The sequence below is a fragment of the Callorhinus ursinus genome, unplaced genomic scaffold (assembly GCF_003265705.2).
Source record: "Callorhinus ursinus isolate GAN/ISIS: 27379988/994484 unplaced genomic scaffold, GSC_fseal_2.0 scaffold3, whole genome shotgun sequence".
Taxonomy (NCBI): domain Eukaryota; kingdom Metazoa; phylum Chordata; class Mammalia; order Carnivora; family Otariidae; genus Callorhinus; species Callorhinus ursinus.
In genome coordinates, this window is record NW_027397065.1 from 42,560,300 (window position 1) to 42,582,570 (window position 22,271).

General features: G+C 48.7%; 1 protein-coding gene across 6 annotated transcripts in view; it reads left to right on the forward strand.

Moving 5' to 3' along the window:
* CCNJL (cyclin J like) overlaps nucleotides 1-22,271 on the forward strand; it is a 114,844-nt gene that overhangs the window by 15,539 nt on the left and 77,034 nt on the right. For all 6 annotated transcript variants that reach the window (XR_003207050.2, XM_073890420.1, XM_073890429.1 and 3 more), the window contains exon 3: nucleotides 11,997-12,210. Coding sequence is in view for 5 of the 6 variants with exons in the window: in XM_073890420.1 (XP_073746521.1) it covers nucleotides 11,997-12,210 (214 nt within the window). In the remaining variant the exon portion in view is untranslated. The remainder of the gene's footprint in view (nucleotides 1-11,996; nucleotides 12,211-22,271) is intronic.

Below are 22,271 nucleotides of genomic sequence, written 5' to 3' on the forward strand. Positions count from 1 at the left end.
CTGTTGGTCACCTTGGTTACACATGGTGTTTCTTCATGTCTTGCTACCCTTTGTTCTCAGGCAGACACGATCCCTCAAGCTGTTTCCCAACCAGCTGGCCCAGTGCCTGGAGGCCCAACCTCCCTAGGGAGGCAGTGGTTGGCAGCACTGAGGATGAGCATGGCGGGAAGCACAGAGGAGACCAGTGTGGTTTTCCGTCAGTGGCCAGTGTGGGAGAGCCCCTCAGCCCTGCTCTGTACCTTGGCCATTTATGAAGTGGGTGTCACACTCAGTGCAGCATCACACCCCAGGCCCAGCCAGTTCCTCTGATGTCCAGGCCCAGGATTTGCCACTAACCTGCAATGTGGCCTCGGTTTTCTGGGTACCGACCAGTCCTGGGGTGGTACCACTGACTGGGCCCCCCTCAACAGGGTGAGTGCTGGGATGGAGAGCCCAGATGGAGTTACAGTTGTCCGTAGGGCGATAGCACAATGAGAGACAGAAGTGGGGGCATGTGTGTGCAGAGAATCAAGACTATGTACATGCTCACACTTCTCTCTCAGTGGTGGGATTGCTAGTGAATTTAATTTTCTTTGTATGCACATATGTGTTTTCTAAAATTTCTATAGTAATAAGATATCTTATAATCGGTTAAAGATAACATCACTTTGGAAGGAAAACACAAACCTAAACTATCCCATGGAAGCCACAAAACCGTCTTATGAGCATGGATCAGAAAGCCCAGATTCAGATCTGTCACTTATTAGCTAGGTGACCTTAAGCCAGTTCCATAGTCTCTCTGAGCTGTCTTCGTCTGGAATACTGGGATGCTGATAATCCCTACCTTGTGGGCTTGTTGGAGGCTGAGAAGACAGAATGCGTGGGACACAGTATCTGGCAAATGAGATACATATATATTTGAAATTATGTATGTAACACATGTATATAAAATGGAAAGTTGTATAGAACTGTTCATCACAATGGGTGATTCCAGATACTTGTGAAGACCAGAGAGGAGGTGTAAAAGCCTGGGGATGCTGAATTCTAGGGGAAAGAGAAAGCTCTGTCCTTGCCTTGGGGTGGCACGTGCCTCAGTCTACCCAATAGCAGTATATGGTTTCCAAGGAGGAATCAGGTGTTTGCAGAGGATCGGGAGTTGAGTTTCTATAGGATATATAGAAAAGATACGTGTATATAGTATCTGAGGTGGGGCTGTTGGCAGGTTGGGGGCGGGGACTTAATTTGGAGCCGAGTCCCTAGACCCCGCAGGGCAGGGCACCCAGGGCCGCCTGGGTAAGCTGGCATCTGGAGCCTCTTGTGCCACTCCTAGGCTCCTAATGGCGTGGTTGTGGGGAAGTTCTTACCAGGGCAATTCTGCACGTGAAAGCAATGGTTTTTGATCTCAGCGAGCTTTTCAGTAAATCTCTCCGCTTAGCATCATCAACTTATTGGGAGTTGAGCCAGGGATTTTCCCCGGAGTCTCACCTTGCAGATGCATTGAGGTTTAATTTCCCCAGCACACCCATGCCCAGCTGCCAGCACCCTAAAGCACCATCTCGCAGAACGAGCTCTCTGGGATGTTGTTACTCTGCCCGCCACCCGCCACCCCCGCCCCCACCCCGAAAGGGGTGGTGGTAATGGTGATCTGTGGATAAACAGATTGAACCTAGAGTTTCCTAAAACTATGTTAAGTTTTTTCCTGAACAAATGTTTCAGGGCTTCCAGTGAGCTTTTAGGAAGGAACAAAGTAGAATGCAGTATATAGTATGGCCCACAGATCCGTCTTCTTCAGGGAGTGAACCTTGGGTCTGGGATGTCATGGAACACACATTGGGAAACATTGCCTTGGAAATGACTGAGTGTGGAGTGCATAATTTATCATTCTTGAAGTTCCCAGTCCCCTGTAAAACACTACCTGCTTCCTCTGTGTTCACCCTCCGCTGCTGTTGGGTAGACTGAGGCGCGTGCCACCCCAAGGCCAGGACAGAGCTTTCTCTTTCTCCTAGAATTCAGCATCCTCAGGATCTTACACCACCTCTCTGGTCTTCAATTGCACATTATGATCGTTTCATTCAATCTAAGATCAGGAGCAAATCATTTTTACTTACCTTTTCATTTCAAGTATTTGCCTTTGTCCAAGGTTGAACGTTTTGTTAATTATTAAGTATCTTTTTTGTGTCAAGAATTGAGGCCACAGGGCTGAACAAGATGAACCCATCCCTTTCCTCATGATGTTTACAGTCGAGGAGTGAAGAAAGACACTAAAAGTGAATGGATGGAAGGACGGATGGATGGATGGATGGAGAAAAGTTCTAGATGCTTGGAGAATATCTGATAGAGGCATGACCAGGAAACACTTTTCAGAAGTGACTTTTAAGCTAAGATCTGAAGGAAGAGTAGGTTAACAATGAGAAGTAAAACCATAAGGCAATTAGAAAACAACTCAGTGCAGGACACCAAGGGTTAAAATGAAGACTTCCCTTCCTCCCTTAATAGGAGAAACCAGGGGTGACTGGCTGAACTTTTACAGTGCATGTGACCTTCAAACTTCTCTGAGGTTAGCCTCAAAATGCCGGCAGAGCCTGTGTGTGAAGAACACAGGCTGAATTTTCTCCCCCATCTGTCCTGCAGCAGTGACAGGCCAGGGTCCCTGCCCAGGTGTCCTGGCTGTGGGCTCCAGCCTATGTAGCTGCACAGCAGCCTGGCCTCACCCATTCTCCCAGGCACATCTGAGCCCAGCACAGGTGTACAGTGTTTGCCACCTCTGCCAAGGTCAGTGCCTTTGGGGGAGGAGAGAGCAGTGGCGGCGAGCCACATGCCTGGAATCTTCAGCAGCCTGTCCAGGCAGCCCTGCTCCCTCTGCATGCATCCCAGTTTGGGTTTTGTAGGCGTTGTGATTCACTTGTCCGTGGCCTTTCTCGGAGCGCTGTCCCTCTCAGATAATCCTCTTTCTGCTTTGGAACCCCCAGACAGAGCTCTTGGTCAGCAAGCAGGATGATTATTAAAGGACTCAGCCTTTTCTGAACGTGTACCACCTTCCTTTTCCCCAGAATGGTGCCTCTAGTCACAGAAGTGTCCCGTGTCACAGCAGAGTTTCCCACTCAGGGGGCAGTCCCCACACCCCCATTGGTTACCAAGGAAGGATGCAGGGCTGGATAAGGAGACTGGGGTGAGGCAGGGATGGCCACAGGCAGAGAAAACATTCCCCCAGCTGGTGTTGGCTGAGGTCACATCTGTGTTCATCACGAAAAACACTCCATTCATTCAAACATTCATTCACTCATTCAGCAGATACTCATTAGCGCTTGCCTTGTGCCAAGTACCAGGGGTACATCTAAGACCTGGAGGGAAAAGTGACTCCCTCTCTCCTGACAGAGGTCACATTCTGCAGGATGGAAGGAGGAAGACAGTTAATAAGCAAGCAAACCCACTGCGCAGTGTGGGAAGACACAGGCTGCTGTGGCATGGGAGGGCGGCCAGGGAAGGACCATCACGGACACCACAAGGGAGAGAAATGGCCCAAACGTCCAGAATGGGGGTCTGATGGAGTCACGACACAACTGCACAGTGATGAAACGCTCGGCGACCATTGAAAACGTGGTTTCCAGTGCCATCTTGAAGGGGAAGTGGGGTACACTTGTAGATTATGATCCCCTGTTGTGGACGTTTGCACAGAGAAAAACGTGAAGAATCCATGTAAAACTTAACACGACTTCTCTGCGCGAGGGATCAGAAGTGATATTTGTTATTTTTTTCTACTTTTGAAAATTTGTCGGTGAATATATACTTTATAACTAGTAAAAAGGAAAGAAAAAGATGACTACTTGTGGGTTGGACTTGGGTGGGATGTTGCATCTTGCGAGGACGAAGTGGGATATTTAGCATAGTGCTGGCATGGGGCATATTCTTATGAAAGGGCTGATTTTCTCACAGTCATGATGATGTGGGATTGCCAGGGAATCCTCGGGGATACATTTTGAGCTGGGTCTTAATATAGTGGGTATCTAGTCCCTCCCTCTTTTTCTTTTCAAACTGGAAATACAGTAATTGGAATTCAAATCGATTACACGTTGAATGTTTTTTTAAAATTTCAGTCTTGGGCGCCTGGGTGGCTCAGTTGGTTAAGCAACTGCCTTCGGCTCAGGTCATGATCCTGGAGTCCCGGGATCGAGTCCCGCATCGGGCTCCCTGCTCAGCGGGGAGTCTGCTTCTCCCTCTGACCTTCTTCCCTCTCGTGCTCTCTCTCATCTCATTCTCTCTCTCAAATAAATAAATAATCTTTAAAAATAAATAAATAAAATAAAATTTCAGTCTTTTTTGAAAGTTATTTTTTAATTTGTTTTTAAAGTTTGTTGGACATACAATGTTAGGTTAGGTTTCAGGTGTACAACATGGTCACTCGAAAAGTTCTATATACATTAAGCTATATGTTCACCATGATAGTTACCATCTGTCACCATACAACGTTATTATAGTATATTGACTGTATTCCCCATGCTGTGCTTTTCATCCTCGAAACAATCTTTTTTTTTTTAAGACTTTATTTGACAGAGAGACAGCGAGAGAGGGAACACAAGCAGGGGGAGTGGGAGAGGGAGAAGCAGGCTTCCCGCCGAGCAGGGAGCCTGATGCGGGGCTCGATCCCAGGACCCCGAGATCATGACCTGAGCCGAAGGCAGACGCTTAATGAATGAGCCACCCAGGTGCCTACAATCCTCTTTTACTGACGTAACATTATATTAGTTTCAGGGGTACAACATAAGGATCGAATATTTGTATATATTGGGAAATGATCACCACAATAAGTGTAGTTAGCATTTGTCACTCAACATAGTTACATTTTTTTCTTGTGATGCGGACTTTTAAGATTGACTCTCTTAGCAACTTTCAAATGTACAAGACAGAATTACTAACTGTAGTCACCATACTGTACATTACATCCCCAAGATTTATTTACTTTATACTTATAAGTTTGTACCTTTTGACCGTCTTCACCCATTTCGCCCATCTCCCACCCCTTCGCCTGTGGCAACCACCAATCTATTCTGAGTTTGGGTTTTGTTTTTTTTTTTTTTTTACTTCGAGGGTTTTTTAAAAATCCACAGTGTTGAAAGCATGAAAATAAAAATCACACAAGATCTGAGTGGTCCAAGATACCGCTGTGAACATTTTGTTGTATATCTAATAGTTTTTTCTTGTCCTTTGTTACTATTTTTATTTTTCTCATTATTACTATTTTTAAAAACCAAAATAAACTATTTTGGTAACAGAGGCAGTTTTTTGGAAGGTGGATTCCACCCCCGCACCTGAACTCCTCAGGGCCACCTGTCCCTGGCTCCAGCCTGCTCATTTAAAGATATAGCTGAGGAACGCGTGCTCTCCTGTCCGGCTCAGGGGATAGAGGGCCCGCGGCTTGGGAGGGAGAGTTTCTGGAAGCCTCTGCCTGTCCCGATGCCCCTCTTCATCTGTGCCCTGCCCCCACCCTTTCTGCTGGCCACAGAGATGTTGCCCCTGCCCTCCTGAGTGGAAGGTCACTCTGCCTGGCCTGGTTCCTGCCCCTTTCCACCCACACTGGCAGCCGAGTGCCTGCCTAATCCGGGAGGGCTTTACAGGCCGCCCCTCAAAGCAGGCTGCTCTTTTGTTCCTGGAATCCAGACCCCTCGATAGGAGGGGCTGGCTTCATGCACCCCTGCTGCCGGCTGCCACGGCCTTCAGGCTGACTTAGGTCAAAAGTGCCTGGGGAGGAATTCGGATCTTTAGAGCAAAGCCCTTGTAATGAAGGCCTTTCCCCCCTTAATTGGGTTAGGGAGGGAATCAGCTGGGCTCTCAAACTAAACAGGGAAAGCATGCTGGCGTCCCACGCTGTTGTTCATTTGCCAAGGAATCGCCCTTCTCGGCACCAGAAGCTGAGGCGGAGAGCCCCTGATTCCATTTGGCTTGGGGGTTCTCTGGAAGACCTGGAATGGGCGGCTTGGTTTCCTTTCTTGCAGAGGCCCTCGGGCCCAGCTGTAAACCCTCAGGTCGAAAGCTGCATTCCACCCGACAGAGCACGTTCCTTTGAGAGTCGAAAGAGCTTTTCACAGAGGCAGATAAGCTCCGTTTATCTGAAGTTTGATTGCCTAGCTTGAGGAAAAGGCCACTAAAGCTTGCGGATTGCTGTTAAGTGCCACATACTTTACAGTTGTGGCAGTGTGCCCCCCCATTTTTTAGGACGAGGGCACTAGGGTTCAGAACTCACATGCCCAAGGTTAATAAAGAGTGGAGTTGAGATTCCACCCCAGAACTGCTGACTGCACAGTCCGTGCCAGGCTGCTCCCCAATATGTGGGGAGAGAAGTGTATTTGGTGTAGGGAAACATATTACTGTATTCATTCTTTTTCTTTTTTACGACTATTTTTTAGAGCAGTGTGAGGTTCACGGCAGTACTGAGCAGAAGGTACAGAGGTATTCCATATACCACCTGCCCCCACACAGGCACAGCCTCCCCCATATCCACATGCCCCACCAGAGTGGTACATTTGTTATAGTCGGTGAACCTCAGTGATACATCATTTTCGCTTAAAGTTTATGGTCCACATTCAGGTTCCGTCTTGGTGGTGTACACACCCTGTGGGTTTGGACAAATGTATAATGACATGTATCTACCATCATAATATGATACAGAGTAGTTTCGTTGCCCTGAAAACCCTCTGTGCTTGGCCTGTTCTGTCCCTCACCCCCCCAACCCCTGGCAACCACTGCTTTTCTTACCCTCTCCGTAGTTTTGCCTTTTCCAGAATGTCATATAGTTGGAACCCTACGATATGTAGCCTTTTTGGATCGGCGGCTTTCCCACAGTAATGTGCATTTAAGTTTCCGCCTGCCTTTTCCTGACTGTTTGTTCTTCTGAACTTGTGCCCATAGTTCCAGAGCAGCTGCCTCTGCACCAAGCACGCCCTGGACCCCGGCAAATGGTACAGGCCCGACGGACCTGGCCCCCACCCTCAGGAGCAAGAGCTTAGCAGGGAGACACATAATAAGTAAATATTTGGCCACGAAGAATAGCATGCTCTGAGAACCAGGGGGGACCTGATTTGGAATGGTGAGGGGTCAGAGAAAACCTCTCTTAGGAAAGGACATTTATTTATTTAGTTCGTTTAAAAGATTTTATTTATTTTATCTGTCAGAGAGCGAGCACAAGCAGGGGGAGCAGCAGGCAGAGGTAGAAGTGGGCTCCCCACTGAGCAGGGAGCCCGACTCAGGACTCGATCCCAGGACCCCAGGATCATGACCCGAGCCGAAGGCAGACGCTTAACCAACGGAACCAGCCGGGCACCCCAGGAAAGGACATTTAAAGCAGGATGTGAGGAACGAGCAGAAGTGGGGATAAAGAGCCTCACAGGCCTAGCTTTCAGAATCCTGCCTGCTTCTGGCACCAGCCTCTTCTGGGAAGCCCTAGCTGCTAATTCCTCCTTGACGTGTATTGTTGCCTGTTCCAAAGGTCCATAGCTTTTTCTTTCTTTTCTTTTTTTCTTTTATGCACGAATGGCTTCCTTTGAGAATCTGCTCAAGCCACTGGACCCTTTTCCCAGGAAAGTATACCAAGGGAAGACCTACAGTATGTTGCTCTGAGCTCTCTTCTCCCAGTTCACCCGAGAGAAAATTCCAGAAGCTGTTAAGTTTGGCTGCGTTGAGCAGGGAGGGAAGTCAGGACTTTGCATCTCTTCCTTGTTATGGTTTGGGACTTTGAACTGCCTCGAGGAGGGCCGTGCTGCCAAAGGTCAGTTGTCTGATTTCCAGCAGTGGCTGCCAACGGAACACCAAAGATCTGTGATTGTCATTGCTTCTTGTCAAGAGCCTCTGAGCCCTCAGTTGAGAGGAAATACCCAAGTAGCCTGCAAGCTTGTGGGGGCTGCTGGGGGCGGTGAGAGGGAGGCTGCTGTTGGAGCTGTATGGCCATAGTCCTGGAGGAGCCTGGCTGAGAGGTCTTCACGCATGGCCATCCTGCCCGTCTTGATGCCCAGCTCCGAGCCCTTCCGTGGCTCTCTGGTGCCCTGAGGGCAGGCTAGGTACCTTAGCGTGGCACACAGGATGGGACTGTGCCTAACCATCCCCACCTGCTCTGTCCAGGCACACCCTATCTGTCTGTCTGTTCCAAGTGCTGCAGATTCCCTGGGCTGAACACGTGTAGCTTTCTAAGTGCTGTTTTTCCTGCTGAGCTTCCTTCCTTCCTGCATCTTTAACAGGTCAGTTCCTAGATGTCCTTCCAAATCTTGGCTGGATACATCTCTCCTCCTTGAAGTCCCCACTGACTGCTCCTTTATACCGATGGGCTCAGGCATTTGCTCCTCACCACTACAGTTCAGTCCCTCTTTTTGCCCTGGTTCTCCCCCTCCCTGCCATCATTCCATCCACAACTGGTTATTGGGCACCTGACGATGTTCCCTAGTCACCCTAAGGTAGTAACAAAGAGGTGAGGAGCCAAAGCAGACCCAAACCCTGCCGTCAAGGAGTTTGAAATCCCATGTTGGCCACATAAATTCATCAACGAAGATGATAATACACAAAGAAGTCAAGTCTTTTTTTTTAAGGAAATTAAACTAATGATAAATCTTTTCCATGGTTTAAACAAACAAACAAAAAAATCGGGGAGCCTGGCTGGCTCGGTTGGTGGACCTTTCGACTCTTGATGCCCAGGTTGTGAGTTTGAGCCCCGCATTCGGCATAGAGATTACTTAAAATGAAGGGTTGAAAGAAAAGATACGTTGAAAGTCTTGTGATCTCAGGTCTGTTGCAGGTTAAATAAAGCCTGGGGTCTCAGGACTTTTTCCAAACTCAGTTTCTTTAGGTGTAAACATAAGGGAGAGGCAATAACTTATTCATCTAGGAGCACCTTCCATGAGCAAAACTCTAGGGTTACCAAGAGAGCTGTCCCGGCCTCGGGGCTCTGTGAGGGAAGGAGCTGGACAAGAAGAGATCCCCTGGCTTTTTCCTTTGTAGTGTTGATCACAATTTGGACTGGTGTGATTGCCTTATCATTTGATTTCTAGCTCTCTCTTACTGGGCCATAGACTCCATGAGAATGGGTGATGTGTCCATCTTATTCTTTTTACAACAGCTTTATTGAGAGATAATTCATATGCCATAAAATTCACCCTTTTCAAGTATACAATTCAGTTGCCTTTAGTGCATGCAGAGTTGTGCAACCATCAACACTATCTAATTTCAGAATATTTTCATGATCCCAAAGAGAAAGCCCATATCCATTAGCAGTCACCCCCCATTAACCTCCACCCACCCCTAGCTCCCAGCAGCCACTAATGTACTTCATGTGTTTGTATGGATTTGCCTATACTGGACATTTCATATAAATAGGACCACAATATGTGGCCTTTTATGACTGGCTTTTCTTCGCATAGCGTGTTTTTAAGGGTCATGTTCCTGTTCTTTCTTCTTTATGGCCAAATAATATTGCATGGTATGGATATACTACATTCTGTTTATCCACTCATCAGCTGATGCACATTTGGGTTGTTTCCATTTGGAGGCTATTATTGATTCGAGCTAGCTGGGTCTGAGGACCCAGAGGAGGTCCCGCAGGGCCAGCCAAGAGGGTCCTCGGCTTCTTGCAGGACAGAAATCAAACGTGAGCCAAGAGGAAGCGAGAGCAGTTTGTTGAAGACGTAGAGCAGATACAGACAGCGTGTCTGGAAGACTCAGAAAGGAAAGAAGAGTGAGTCTCCTCTTGGCTTGGGGCCTGGGGTGTTTGTTGAGGATGGTGGTCTCGTGCAGTGTCTGCTCAGGCATCCAGGAACAAAGAGGAGTATTTAGGTGTCCTCCACTTATGCCCAGAGCCAGGAGTCTTTGTGACTCATTGGTCTTGGAAAACGTTCATGTTGATCCTGCCCCATCACTCCTGAGATGTTATCTGTTGTGCTGAAAGACTCCAAAGAAATCATTAACTTCTTGACCTTTACAAGGAGGACGTTACTGTACCATAAGGTGTAGGGTGGGGGATAGGTCCTAGCAAGAAGAGAGGCAAGAAAAAAAAGTAGTTTTTCTTAGGGTCCCTTCAGTTTCCCTCTCTCATGTTGGATAATGCTGCTAGAAACATTCCCATACATGTTTTTGTGTGGCCATATGTTTTTAGTTTCTTCACATCCTCACCCATACTTGTTTATTTTCTGATTTTTGTTTATATCATGGCCATTGTAATGGGTGTGAGGTGGTATCTCAAGGTGGTTCTGATTTGCATTTCCCTAGTGATTAAGTGTTGCACATCTTTTCATGTGCTTATTGGCCATTTCTGTCATCTTTGCAGAAATATCTGCTCAGTCCTTTGCCCATTTTTAAATTGGGTTGTCTTTTTATTGTTGAGTTGTAAGAGTTCTTTATATATTCTGGATACAGCCTCTTACTGATACATGATTTCCAAACATTTTCTCCCAGTCTGGGTTGTCTTTTCGCTTTCTCGATGTTGTCTTTTGAAGCATGAAAGTTTTAAATTTTGAAGTCCAATTTAGGTATTTTTTTCTTTTGTTGCTTCTGCTTTTGGTGTCATATCAAAGAAACCATTGCCTAAGTCATAAAGATTTGCTTCTGTTTTCTTCTAAGAGTCTTAAAATCTCCAGTGCCTGGAATAATGTCTGATACATAGAAGGTACTCGACACTTACTGAGTCAAATGAATGAATTAATATATCTTGAATGAGGGCGCTGAGGTGGCTCAGTCCATTAAGTGTCTTGCCTTTGGCTTAGGTCATGATCCCAGAGTCTCCTGTCTCCCCAGGCTCTCTGCTCAGCGGGGAGTCTGCTTCTCTGCCCCTCCTCTGGCTCGCATGCACGCTCTGTCCTGCTCACTCTCTGTCAAATAAGTAAAATCTTTAAAAAAATAAACATTTAAAGAAGTATCTCCTGAATGAATGAATGAACAGATATCTCTTGTCCCAGAACTGTTGCTACCTGCGTAGAGCCTCAGGGCTAAGAAAGTGACAGTATACTGCCGAGGGGCTCCAGTTTGTTTGAATCTCACCCCCAGTGAATCTGCCATGAATCTCACCCCCAGTGAATCTCCCACAGTTCCTTTTCTGCCATCTCCTCCTTGCCCATTTCCCCTCAGTTTTGCTTCTCTTTAGTTTCTCCCCTTGACAAAATGTAGCTACGGCATTTCCTAAATAAATCATGTCTGGCCTACTTTGGTTAAGTTGCAAATAGGGTAGGTATATAAGAAAACTTTTCCTGTCATAAGAATCTTGGTGGGTTTGATATTTCTTTTGTGGGCTTTTCTTGTGTCAGAGAAATACATTCAGATAACACGGCAGTATCCGGATGACAAAGTACAAGTTGCCTCCTGGCGGGGAAGTATGTTTGGAATTTACTTCTAGAAAAAAAATGTGTATGGGCAAGCAGATAAAATGAAAACTAAGGAATTTGGGTGAAGGGTATTTTAGGAGTTCTTTGTACTATTATTTTAAACAGCTTTTTGTACATTAAGTATTTTTTTAAAAGTCATCTCTCACGGCCCCACCCACAGAGGGAATTAAGCCGGGGACCCTGAGAGGTGCCCGTGTGCTGGGCGTTTACATTCATTTTCCGTCTAATCCTCAGCTGGTGAGGAGGTGACAAAGGTGAAGGCAGGTGACCAGGCCGGCACAACTTGGTGGAGTAGTACAACCAGAATTTGGATGCTGGTTCCTGGCCCTCCAAGCCTGTACATACTCATCCTTTCCCCAGGGAAGGACTCGCATCTTGGGGGCCTGTTATCTCCGTCACCTGCCTCTGTCATCATATCCTTGGCACATCACGAGACTGTGCTCACCGAGAGCAGACGGGGGCCAGTGCAGGAGTTTCTGGAATGGGGCGGTGCGGGGGGGGGGGCTGCCATCCTGGGGCTTGAAGGAAAACGGCCAGGGTATGGAGGGAATCGCAGCCCCTAACCAGCCATCAGGCGGGCCCCCGTGTCTAGCTTTCCTGGGGCATCCGAGGCTCTCAGGAGGCGGCCCTGACCCCCAACCCCCTTCTGTCCTGCCTGTCCTCCAGGAGCTGAAGCTGCCTGCCTTCCGAGCCCACTCCCCGCTCTTGAAGAGCCGCCGGTTCTTTATCGACATCCTGAACCTGCTGAGCGGCCACTGCCAGCTCTGTCCCACGGCCCGGCACCTGGCCGTCTACCTGCTGGACCACTTCCTCGATCGCTATAACATCACCGCCTCCAAGCAGCTGTATGCCGTGGCGGTCTCCTGCCTCCTGCTCGCAAGTATGTGCACTCGCCGCTTCCCGCCGCCCCCTCCCTTGAGCCTGGGTGCTCCTGAGTCATTTCACGTTTCCTAGGTCTTTGCATGTCTTCTGTGTCCGTCCTTTGCTGAGAGCGAACTGTAGTAGTAATAATCAACATTTTCTTTAGCGTCTGTAATGTACCAGGCTAAGTGATAAGGATTTTTGTGGCTTGATCTTAATCCACACAGTGACCCCAGGAGATGGATACCGTAGTACCTCCACCCGCCGCCATTTTACCTATGCACAGAGAGATTAAGAAGCTTGCCTTGGGTCGTCTATCTTAGTAGATAGCAGCCAAGATCTGAGCCCAGCAAGGCATGGTGCCAAAACATGTGCTCTGAAGTCCATGTCACCTGCTTCCTGGCATCGGGCCTCTCAGAGTGTGCTAGAAGGGAAACCTGAGCAACCACTGTTCTTAGAGCTGTTTAAAAATGGGACTGCTTGATTGGGGCCTAGCAGGACCCACTGTGTGGCCACCAGTCCTGAGCACTGGCCTCCTAGCGTTTGTATCTTCCAGCGAGGCCTCACAAAACACGCAGCATGGCTTTGACCATCCGTCCGTCTGCCTTAGTAGAGACAACCGCATGACTATGCTGCTCGGATCGTGCGCTTAAAATACGGTTCTGTCCTGCCATCCTGCCTCTTAGAATCGCGACCTGGTTTACCAGCAGTCTGAGGATAGGGATCAGCTGTCAAGGTCCTGTCTCTCTGACCTCAAGCATCTTCGGCCAAGCCCCCCTGCTATCACAGAACTTCGCACATGCTGTCTCTTCTGCCTGGCGAGCTTCCCTACCCCACCCCGCCTGTGTGGTCCTAGTTAAATGTCACTCGGGCCCTGCATCCCTGAGAGACCTTCCCCCACTGCCCTGGGCAGGTGAGATATCCCTGATACATGTTTCCATGGCATTGTGTACTTTTAATTAACACCCACCTCCCCTACGAAACAGTGAGTTTCAGGGAGGGTAGGGAGCCCAGTACATCATAAGATATCAAAATATATATATATCTAGGTGGAGTAAAGGAATGAATGGAGCTAGGGGTTCCTTCCGCGTTGGGTCCCGTGCTTCTCCAAGGTGCCCTGCCAAAGAGGGGTGATATGCAAAGTGGTCAGCTGTGGTCGTGACCTTTCCTTGACATCTAGTGTTTTCTCCTTAGAGTTCAGTCAGATTTGACATTCCCCTCCACAATATGTTATCATCCTGTTTTATTATTGTCAGCCCCTCCCCAATCCTTGAGTCCCATGGGTGCCTCAAGAAGATAGTACCCGTTTTCTCCTGTGGCTTTGTCTGCTCTTGGCATGCTGCCGTGAACCCCTGTGGGCACGATCACCCAGTTCTAGAAGCATGGCTTTCGAGTTTTAAACACTCTGTATTGTTTTCCGCCATGGCACCATACACCTGCTGTTATTCATAATCCCTTTTGCGGCTTTGAGTTTACAGCCTCCCAGTTTGTGATTTGCTCTACCTTGGGCCTGCTGGATTTGCCGTGTTCTACAGAGAAGGCAGTCTTGCTGGGTGGGAATCCCGCCTGCCTGTGACTTCAAAGTCCCAAAGCGACATGCCACTCTCTTCCATCTTGGGCTTACAGGACATCCCCATCAGCCTCAGCCGAGGGCAGAATGGGCATCGTGTTTCAGGTGGCCCAGGAGGAGTGTGCGCCGTGGCCTTTGGCCTGCGGCTGTCTGTGATCTTTCGGCTGCATCGAGGCCCCATGGGGGCAGGGGACTCAGATTTCCATGGGGCCATGGAGGCTGTCCCCCAGCGTCTGTCTGGGGAGCTGGGACGTGAGGCGCACACTGGAGACTCCTTTGTGCTGCTGCCGCCATGGTGGAGGGAAGGGAAGGGGGCCTTTCGGACGGAGAGGCAGACACCCCCACCCACATGTCTGAGGGCGGCAAGCAGCCTGGGGCGGCAGGAATGGAGTTTTCAGGACGCCTGCCATATACTCAGAGGCCTTAGGAAAGAAGAGTTTCCACGACAGCCTGAAATCCCATTCATTGTTCCTTCCCCTCCCCCCAGGCTGACTGTCGGCCACAGGGGGGTCACCTTGCCTCAGGAACCTTTGAGTTCTGCTAATTCAGTACCAAATAATTCCTCAGTAAGAAGAGCCATAGTGCTTGCCCCCACCTTTCGGTTCTTCAGGTTTTAGAGCTGCTTCCAGATAAGGGCCTTGGCACAGATGGAACCTTCTCACCTATGTGCAGCCACCATGCCCCCATGCATAAACCAGGGGTCGGTCAAGGGGCCCTTGTCTACAGGCCAATGGAAGGAGGTGGAAAGAGCAAGCGCTTATAGGTTGTCCCATGGCCGACGTGTGGCAAAGCCACCCCGTGGGCTTCCTGTGACTGAGTTACCTGCATTTCCTATACAGGAGAGCGTCCTAATCTAAATCTAGTCTGGACAGAAGTATAGTAGAGCCGTTCTCTCCACTCTCTTCTTCATCCGATACAGCTTCCCTCCTCCTCTGTCTTTTTGTGGTTGCTGCTGTAGTTGCTTAATTAAAAGGGTAATTTGACAGCCTGGAGACCCCCACCACTTCCAGGTGAGTTGGTTTTGACAGTGTGCCTTTACTGTCGTCCCAGCGGGGGCAGCTTTGTCACTTACTGGTCCCTCTCTGTGCGCCCAGCCCTGTGCCAAGCACTTAACAGTCACATCACATGGAATCCTCCCAACCAGCTTACGTGGTTGTGCTGTCATCTGCCCATTCCAGAGGCTCAGAGAGGCTGAGGAACTTGCCTAGGGTCACACAGCTCAGAGTTTCGTTTATTTTTAATTGCGGTAAAATTCATATCACAATGTGAAATTTACCATTTTAACCAACGTAAAGCGTACAGCTTCGTGGTGTTTAATACATTCACACTGTTGTGCAACCATCCCCTCCCTCTAGTTCCAGAACATTTTCATCACCCCAAAAGGCACTCTTGTATCCACTAAGCAACCGCTTCCCGCTCCTTCCCACTCCCAGCCCCTGGCAACCACTCGTCTGTTTTCCGTCTCTATGGATTTACCTATTCTGGATATTTCGTATGAAAGAGTCACACAGTATGTGAGCTTTTGTGTCTGGTTTCTTTCACTTAACGTTTTCAAGGTTCATCCACGTTGTGGCACACATCAGTACTTCGTTCCTTGTTACGGCTGTTGTATGGATATACCGCAATTTGTTTATCCTTTTATCTGTTGTTGGACATTTGGGTTGTTTCCACCTTTTGGCCGTGAGGATTTGGTGCTGCTGTGGAACATGCACTGCTGGCTTCGTTAGAGCACCTGCCTTCAGTTCTTTGAGGTATAAACCTAAGAGTGGAATGGCTGGTTGGAATGGGCTCTTCGGTGTTGAACTGTTGAAGGAGACTCTAGAGTTTTGCTTTAGCCCAGCTATTGCTGCTCAGAGATGCCTGGGTGTTGAGTCCTTGGTCCCGGGGCCTGGAGCGGCCGGAGGCAGGGGATAGGGAGTGAGGGGCGCCTGGGTTAAGTCGGTTAAGCATCTGACTCTTGATTTCGGCTCAGGTCATGATCTCAGGGTCGTGGGATGGAGCCCTGCTAGGGCTACGCGCTGAGCGTGAAGCCTGCTTGGCATTCTCTCTCCTTCTGCTCCCCTTCCCCTCCCATGTGTGCTCTCTCTCTCTAAAAAATTTAAAAAAGGAGAGAGGGTGGGAAAGAAAACCAGAAAGGCCAGAGCCATGACCAGGGTGGCTCCTCCCCAGGAGAGAGGAGCATCAAGCACGAGGGTGGTCATGTGGCCTTTCTGCAAGGCACTGGTCCCCATGTAGGGCCGGATCCTTTAGTCCAGACTGAATCTGCCATGCAGTGCTGCACGTACCTGGAGAAAGGCTCCTTTTCCTACTGTACGTTTTTATTTTATTTTATTTTTTTTTTGAAGATTTTATTATTTGAGAGAGAGGGTGTGCGCACGAGCAGTGGGGAGGAGCAGAGGGAGAGGGAGAGAGAATCTCCAGCAGATGCCACACCCTGAGCACAGAACTCAACACGGGGCTCCATTCCCACAACCCTGAGATCATGACCCGAGCGGAAACCAAGAGTCAGACGCTTAACCTTCTGAGCCCCCCAGGTGCCCCTCCCCTACAGATATTTTAACAGGGAGATTCAAAGAATAAAGTAAAAAACCTGTTGCCCATCCCACTCGCCAAAGATAGCTTCTGGCAGTACTTTCTTCTTTTTCCAAAATTGAGCTGGTGTATTTTCTAGAAATGTTCTGTGCATATAGAGACATAGGGTTAATCCTCACGATTAAAAGATTCTGTACTTGCAAATTTTCCTATCCACTGAAATTTATTTGTAACTTAAAAATCTGTATTCACAGAACTCTGGTGGTCATTCGCGGACACGTGCAGTCACCCCATGTGCACGTTCCCAGCTGAGGTCAAACAAGGCAACGGTCTGCCTTCTTGTTTTCATCTCTCATACTTACAAACAAGGGTCTTTTTCTCAGTCTGTTTAGTGCCACATTTTCTCGTTTTTTTGCTTGTTGGTGGTTTTACTGTTTAAAACGGCCCTCAAGGGGCACCTGGGTGGCTCAGCGGGTTGAACGTCTGCCTTCGGCTCAGGTGATGATCCCAGGATCCTGGGATCAAGTCCCGCGTAGGGCTCCCTGCTCAGTGGGGAGCCTGCTTCTCCCCCTCCGTTTGCCTGTCGCTCTGCCTACTTGTGTGCTCCCTGTCAAATAAATAAATCTTTAAAAAATAAAATAAAATAGAACGGCCCTCAAGGGGCTGCTGGGTGGCTCAGTCAGTTGAGCGTACGACTGTTGATTTCAGCTCAGGTCATGATCTCAGGGTTGTGGGATCGAGCCCCGCCCTTGGCTCCGTCCTTAGCGAGGAGTCTGCTTCTCCTCTCTCTTCCTCTGCCCTCCCCCTGCACACGTACTCATGTGCTCTCCCTCTCTCCCCTTCCCTGCCCCCCCCAAAATAAATAAGTAGATCTTTTAAAAATAAATAAAATAAAAGGGCCCTCAAGCATCATGCTGTCTAGCGTTCTTGAACACAAGGCTGTGACATGCCAAACAAAGGAAATCTGTGTGCTAGATAAGGTTTGTGTAGGTGTGAGTTGTGACATGCTGGCTGTTGAGTTCGGTGATATTGAATCCAACAGTATATTGGCCAGAAATACACAGGTTCTGTATTGATCGATTGATGAAAACATGACCAGAGGCTCACAGGAACCTAACCCTGAACTTCCCCTGGAGCGTGGTTCTGTGTTTGCTAGGGCAGTATCCCCAGTGACTTTATCGAACACAGCTTCTGAGAATAACCAGAATCAACTGTGTGTTTACACAAGTGGGTTAATACCAAAAATGCTTTCTTCGTAGTGCATCAGGGAACATCTTTCCTGTCAGTCTGCAGGGTATGCCTTACACTTTATCGATTGCAGAGTTTTTCGTATCATAAACACTGCCGTCTCTGTGATGACTCATTTAGATTGCCATCCATTTTTTTCACTACTGTAAATAAACGGTATGACAACAACTATCATTTTCCCTCTAACTTTGCCCATCTACGTGTGTCTGTGAGAAAAATGCCCTGCCATGCAATTGCTTGGTCAAAGGTGTGTGCATTGTGCGCATTTAAGATTTTGAGAGGTAGCATTAAATTACTTTGCAGAGGCTTTAACCAACAGATGACGAGATCCCTTTTTTTCTTAAATTGAGCTTAATTTGTGGGAGCCTTTGGAACCACACTTCTCTACCTAAATAAACGAGGAGCAGTGTCCCTCCCCCATACTGGCCCCTCATGGGTGTCTACTTGTGACTTTTCTTCTGTGCTCCCAGCAGGGAGTGCATTTGCATCCCACCTTTCTGTCTTGTCCTGTCCAGGATGCCCAGATGAGAAATGAGTTTCCCAGACCAATTGATTTGAAGACTCTTTGAGTCAGAAATCATTAGCCTCATCTCTTAGTGAAGGTTCGGATAGAAGCTGTTGCCTGTCTAGGGCTTAAGCTCTGGACCTCAGGAAATTCTAAGAGAGGCCCGGCCCATCTCTTTCCCAGTAAAACACCTTCACTGTCCTTCAGTCACCCCCGCATCCCTTCCTTTCCGTAACCCCCTGCTTTGATTACTTAGCAACTGCTGCTTCTGAGAAGCAGCTTCTCTGACAGCAGGGCAGGGGGGTAGGATGGGGTCTCTCTGTTGGAGATCTGGAAACTTGAAAGCAGTCTTAATCCCTCCTGGTAGACAGGAGTGAAGGAAGGCCTGCGGAAGTTAAGCACACCAGCTATCCCCCAAACTGAGAATGCTTGAGATGCCTCTAGGGCACTAATTGTAGCCAGCAGATGCAAAGGGGGCCATTTTCCCAGGTGTCCTTTTTTTAGGGGTGTACTTTGGACAAAGCATGAGATTTATTTACAGGATTAAACCCAAATCTGCAAGGATAGAAATATGGCTGCCCCCATTCAGGAGGTAATTTGTGTAAGGGGGGCTAGGAGGGGGGCTCCTGGGTGGCTCCATCGGCTAAGCGTCTGCCTTCGGCTCAGGTCATGATCTCGGGGTCCTGGGATCGAGCCCTGCGTCAGGCTCCCTGCTCAGCAAAGAGCCTGCTTCTCCATCTGCCTCTGCTGCTCCCCCTGCTTGTGCTCTCTCTCAAATAAATAAATAAAGTTTTTTTAAAAATACAAAATAAATTTAAAAATTAAAAAAAAAAAAAACCACTTAAGAAAAGGTGGCTGGGAGGAGTACTACCATTTCCTCCCTGCCGTGGCCTTCCATTTCAGAAATCAGGATGTGTCTTCCGTTCGATGTGTGGACTTCACATGACAGTCGTTGATTATTTCCTCCAGAAAGCTGCTGCAACATCGACGGTGCCTCTTCTAATCAGTGGCATTTTGGTGGTGGCCACTCAGCACAGGGTGGACTGGAAAAAGTGGTCTGTCTCATGAGGGCCACACCAAGTACATCCGGGCTTGGGGCTCTGATGTTGTAGTGCAGTGAGTGAGGCCATGGTGATTTTCCATTTCCTGTTCCCATCTCTGCAGACTGGCAGGCTTAGAGCTATTTTCAGGGAAAGGATTTTAGGTGACGTGTCGGTCAGGAAGCTGGCTGGGCCGGAAACTCAGAAGTGTAGTTTGTGTAGTTTGTTTTATAGCAAGTCTAGTGCTCAAGACTGTTGGTCCAGGGCCTGGGGTTCTGAGATCCAAGTGGGGTTTTTGGGTGTGTGTGTGTGTGTGTGTGTGTGTGTGTGTGTGTGTGTGTGTGGCTGGGGAGAATAAGGGAGGAATCTTAAGATGCATGGGTTAGTTGAAGATGCAGTGTTCAGGAGTCCTTGACCCCCATGGGTGAGTCACTCGAAAAACTTTATTTGACCTCTACTGTACACCTGGGGAGGCGGTGGCAAACAGAAGGAATATCTACAGTCCTTGTCACTGAAGGTAATTCATTCCACACACATGTACCTACATACGCTGAGCCTGGGAGATGGGGGGGGCAAAAGACAGATCAAGTCCCCGTCCTCATGTTGCTTATGATCTGGAGGCATCTCCCAAAGAAGCAGCCTTCAAGTCAGGGATTGCCAGCAGGGCTCCGGGCACCTGCCCAGCGCAAGCTAGTGGCCCTTCTAAGAAAATCTAAGTGTCGGGGCGCCTGGGTGGCTCGGTTGGTTAAGCGACTGCCTTCGGCTCAGGTCATGATCCCGGAGTCCCGGGATCGAGTCCCGCATCGGGCTCCCTGCTCAGCGGGGAGTCTGCTTCTCCCTCTGACCCTCTTCCCTCTCGTGCTCTCTCTCATTCTCTCTCTCTCTCAAATAAATAAATAAAATCTTTAAAAAAAAAAGAAAAAAAATCTAAGCGTCTTTACTTTCAGGAGAATAGGCTGGCCCACATCTTAGTGGGAAAACGACCAAGACATTGACTTCAGGCACCCTGTCTGATCTTCACACTTATCTGCAGCTTGGCTGCTGGGAGCTAGGCGTTCATCTTTCTTTTCTTTTTATTTACTTTAACCTTGAACCCTCTCTGGAGTGAAGAATTGTGTCTTACTGTACCCTGTCCCCTGTTACATCCAGGATTGCGTTACGCACATTCTCCTGTTAATGCTGAAGGGAAGAGGGCAGAGCTAGCGAGTTCTTATTCCTTGGAACCCTTCCCCCCGGGAGAGACACCGCCAAGTTTATCAGATTATACCTCTTCCTTGTCTTGCCTCAAAGACTCAGGTTCTAAGTGCTGGAGAATGTTTGCTCCCCTGGTCCCAGAAGCCTGGCCTTCGTTGGGCACACCCTACCTAATCAGCGCGACTCGGGATACCACCAGCAGGGCAACTTTGGTTGGTTTTAAAACGACTCTCAAACCCAGCCTGTTATACCCTTGTGTGGGGAGATTAGAGATGATTTTTATGTTAGGTGTGTTTGCCTGGATTTTCAAGATTGTCTTCAGGGAGTATCTGTTTCCGCTCCCTGCCTCCTGAGTCTTCATTTTAATTATAAGCATTTCAGTGTCTAGACAGGAAAAGTGTCGTCTTTGTCACTGACATGTTGGGGTTCCTGGAACTCTTCTAGGAAAGTCTGATTTGTGGGCATTTATAAAGCAGATTCACACTGAGATAGTCTTGGACTAAGGCAGACCCATGTTCCGGAACCTTCTTTGGCAGTTACTCTGCTCGTTCTGGCTCCTAGGGTCCCATCAGTGTCATTTTCTGAGAATTTTACACTGTTTTTCTTCAGTGGGGGAGTGATATTTTTTCTTTGTAGAAAATTAGAAAATAGAGAAAACTACAAAGAATAAAACAAGGGGCACCTAGCTGGCTAAGTTGGTAGAGCATGCAACTATTGATTTCAGAGTCGTGAGTCTGAGCCCCACGTTGGGTGTGAAGCCTACTTAATTAAAAAAATAATAATAATAAAGAATAAAATAGGGGCGCCTGGGTGGCTCAGTTGGTTAAGCGACTACCTTCGGCTCAGGTCATGATCTCAGGGTCCTGGGATCGAGCCCCACATCGGGCTCCCTGCTCAGCGGGAAGCCTGCTTCTCCCTCTCCCGCTCCCCTGCTTGTGTTCCCTCTCTCGCTGTTTCTCTCTCTGTCAAATAAATAAACAAAATCTTTAAAAAAAAAAAAAAAGAATAAAATAAAAATTACTTACAAATTCACTACATTATTTTTTTCTGTAATCAAAATTTGGGGGTAGAGGGCAGATCCTGGCCCCAGTGATCAGGGAATGGCTAATATGTTGTTTATATGCCAGGCGGTTCTTTGAGTTCTTTGCATGGATTTACTCATTTGACCCTCAGAACAATCCTATAAAATAGGCAGTATTATTTTCCCCGCTTGATAGAGGAGGAAGCCGAGGCCCACTAAGGTGCCTTGCCCAAGGGTATGTGGATGGGGCCCAGGGAGCCATCTCCCTGAGTCCTTGCTCTCAGCCACCACACACAACAACAGCCTTTGTCCTACAGCTGGATTGCTCCCTTCCATGGCCGCACCGGGAAGACAGGCTAGCAGGTGGTGGGGTTGCTAGGACACTCCTGGCTCTCTTTTCTGAGCCTGCAGAGCCACGTGTTTGCTGACCTGGGTGAACACCGTCTGCAGGACCAGGTCTCGTGTCTGGAAGCCCGCTCCCCTTCTAACCTTGAGAGAAGTGGCCAAAGTGGCCTGTCCCCCTCCTTTCCCCTGCTTCAGCGGAGGTGTCGGGACCCCTGATGTCCACACCTCTAGCCCTGCAGTCCAGAAGGACTGGCTCTCTGCTCTCCCTGCAGCCGCGGCCCCATCAGGCCTGGTCCCGAGCAGCCCCTGGTGAGCTGGGAGTGAGCATTCTGCAGAGCAGTGACCTCCGTTACCGGAGAGAACTCTGTTCCCCTGCAGGGAGCCCTTGCTCAGCCCTGGCCCCAGATGCCAGCCATGCACCTGACAAGGGTCCCCCCTCCCACTGCCCCTGCTTTTAGGTTAGTCAGTGAAATAGTTTGTAAAGCGGAGCACAAAGGAGCCCGGGATTTGTTGGGGCCGGCGTGTGACGTCCTTGCACCATTGTCTCCATTCTGAGACGGGGAAGTCCTCGTAGCCAGAGGGGAAGCCACTGTGTGACCCACCTGGCCAGATGCCACCTCTGACC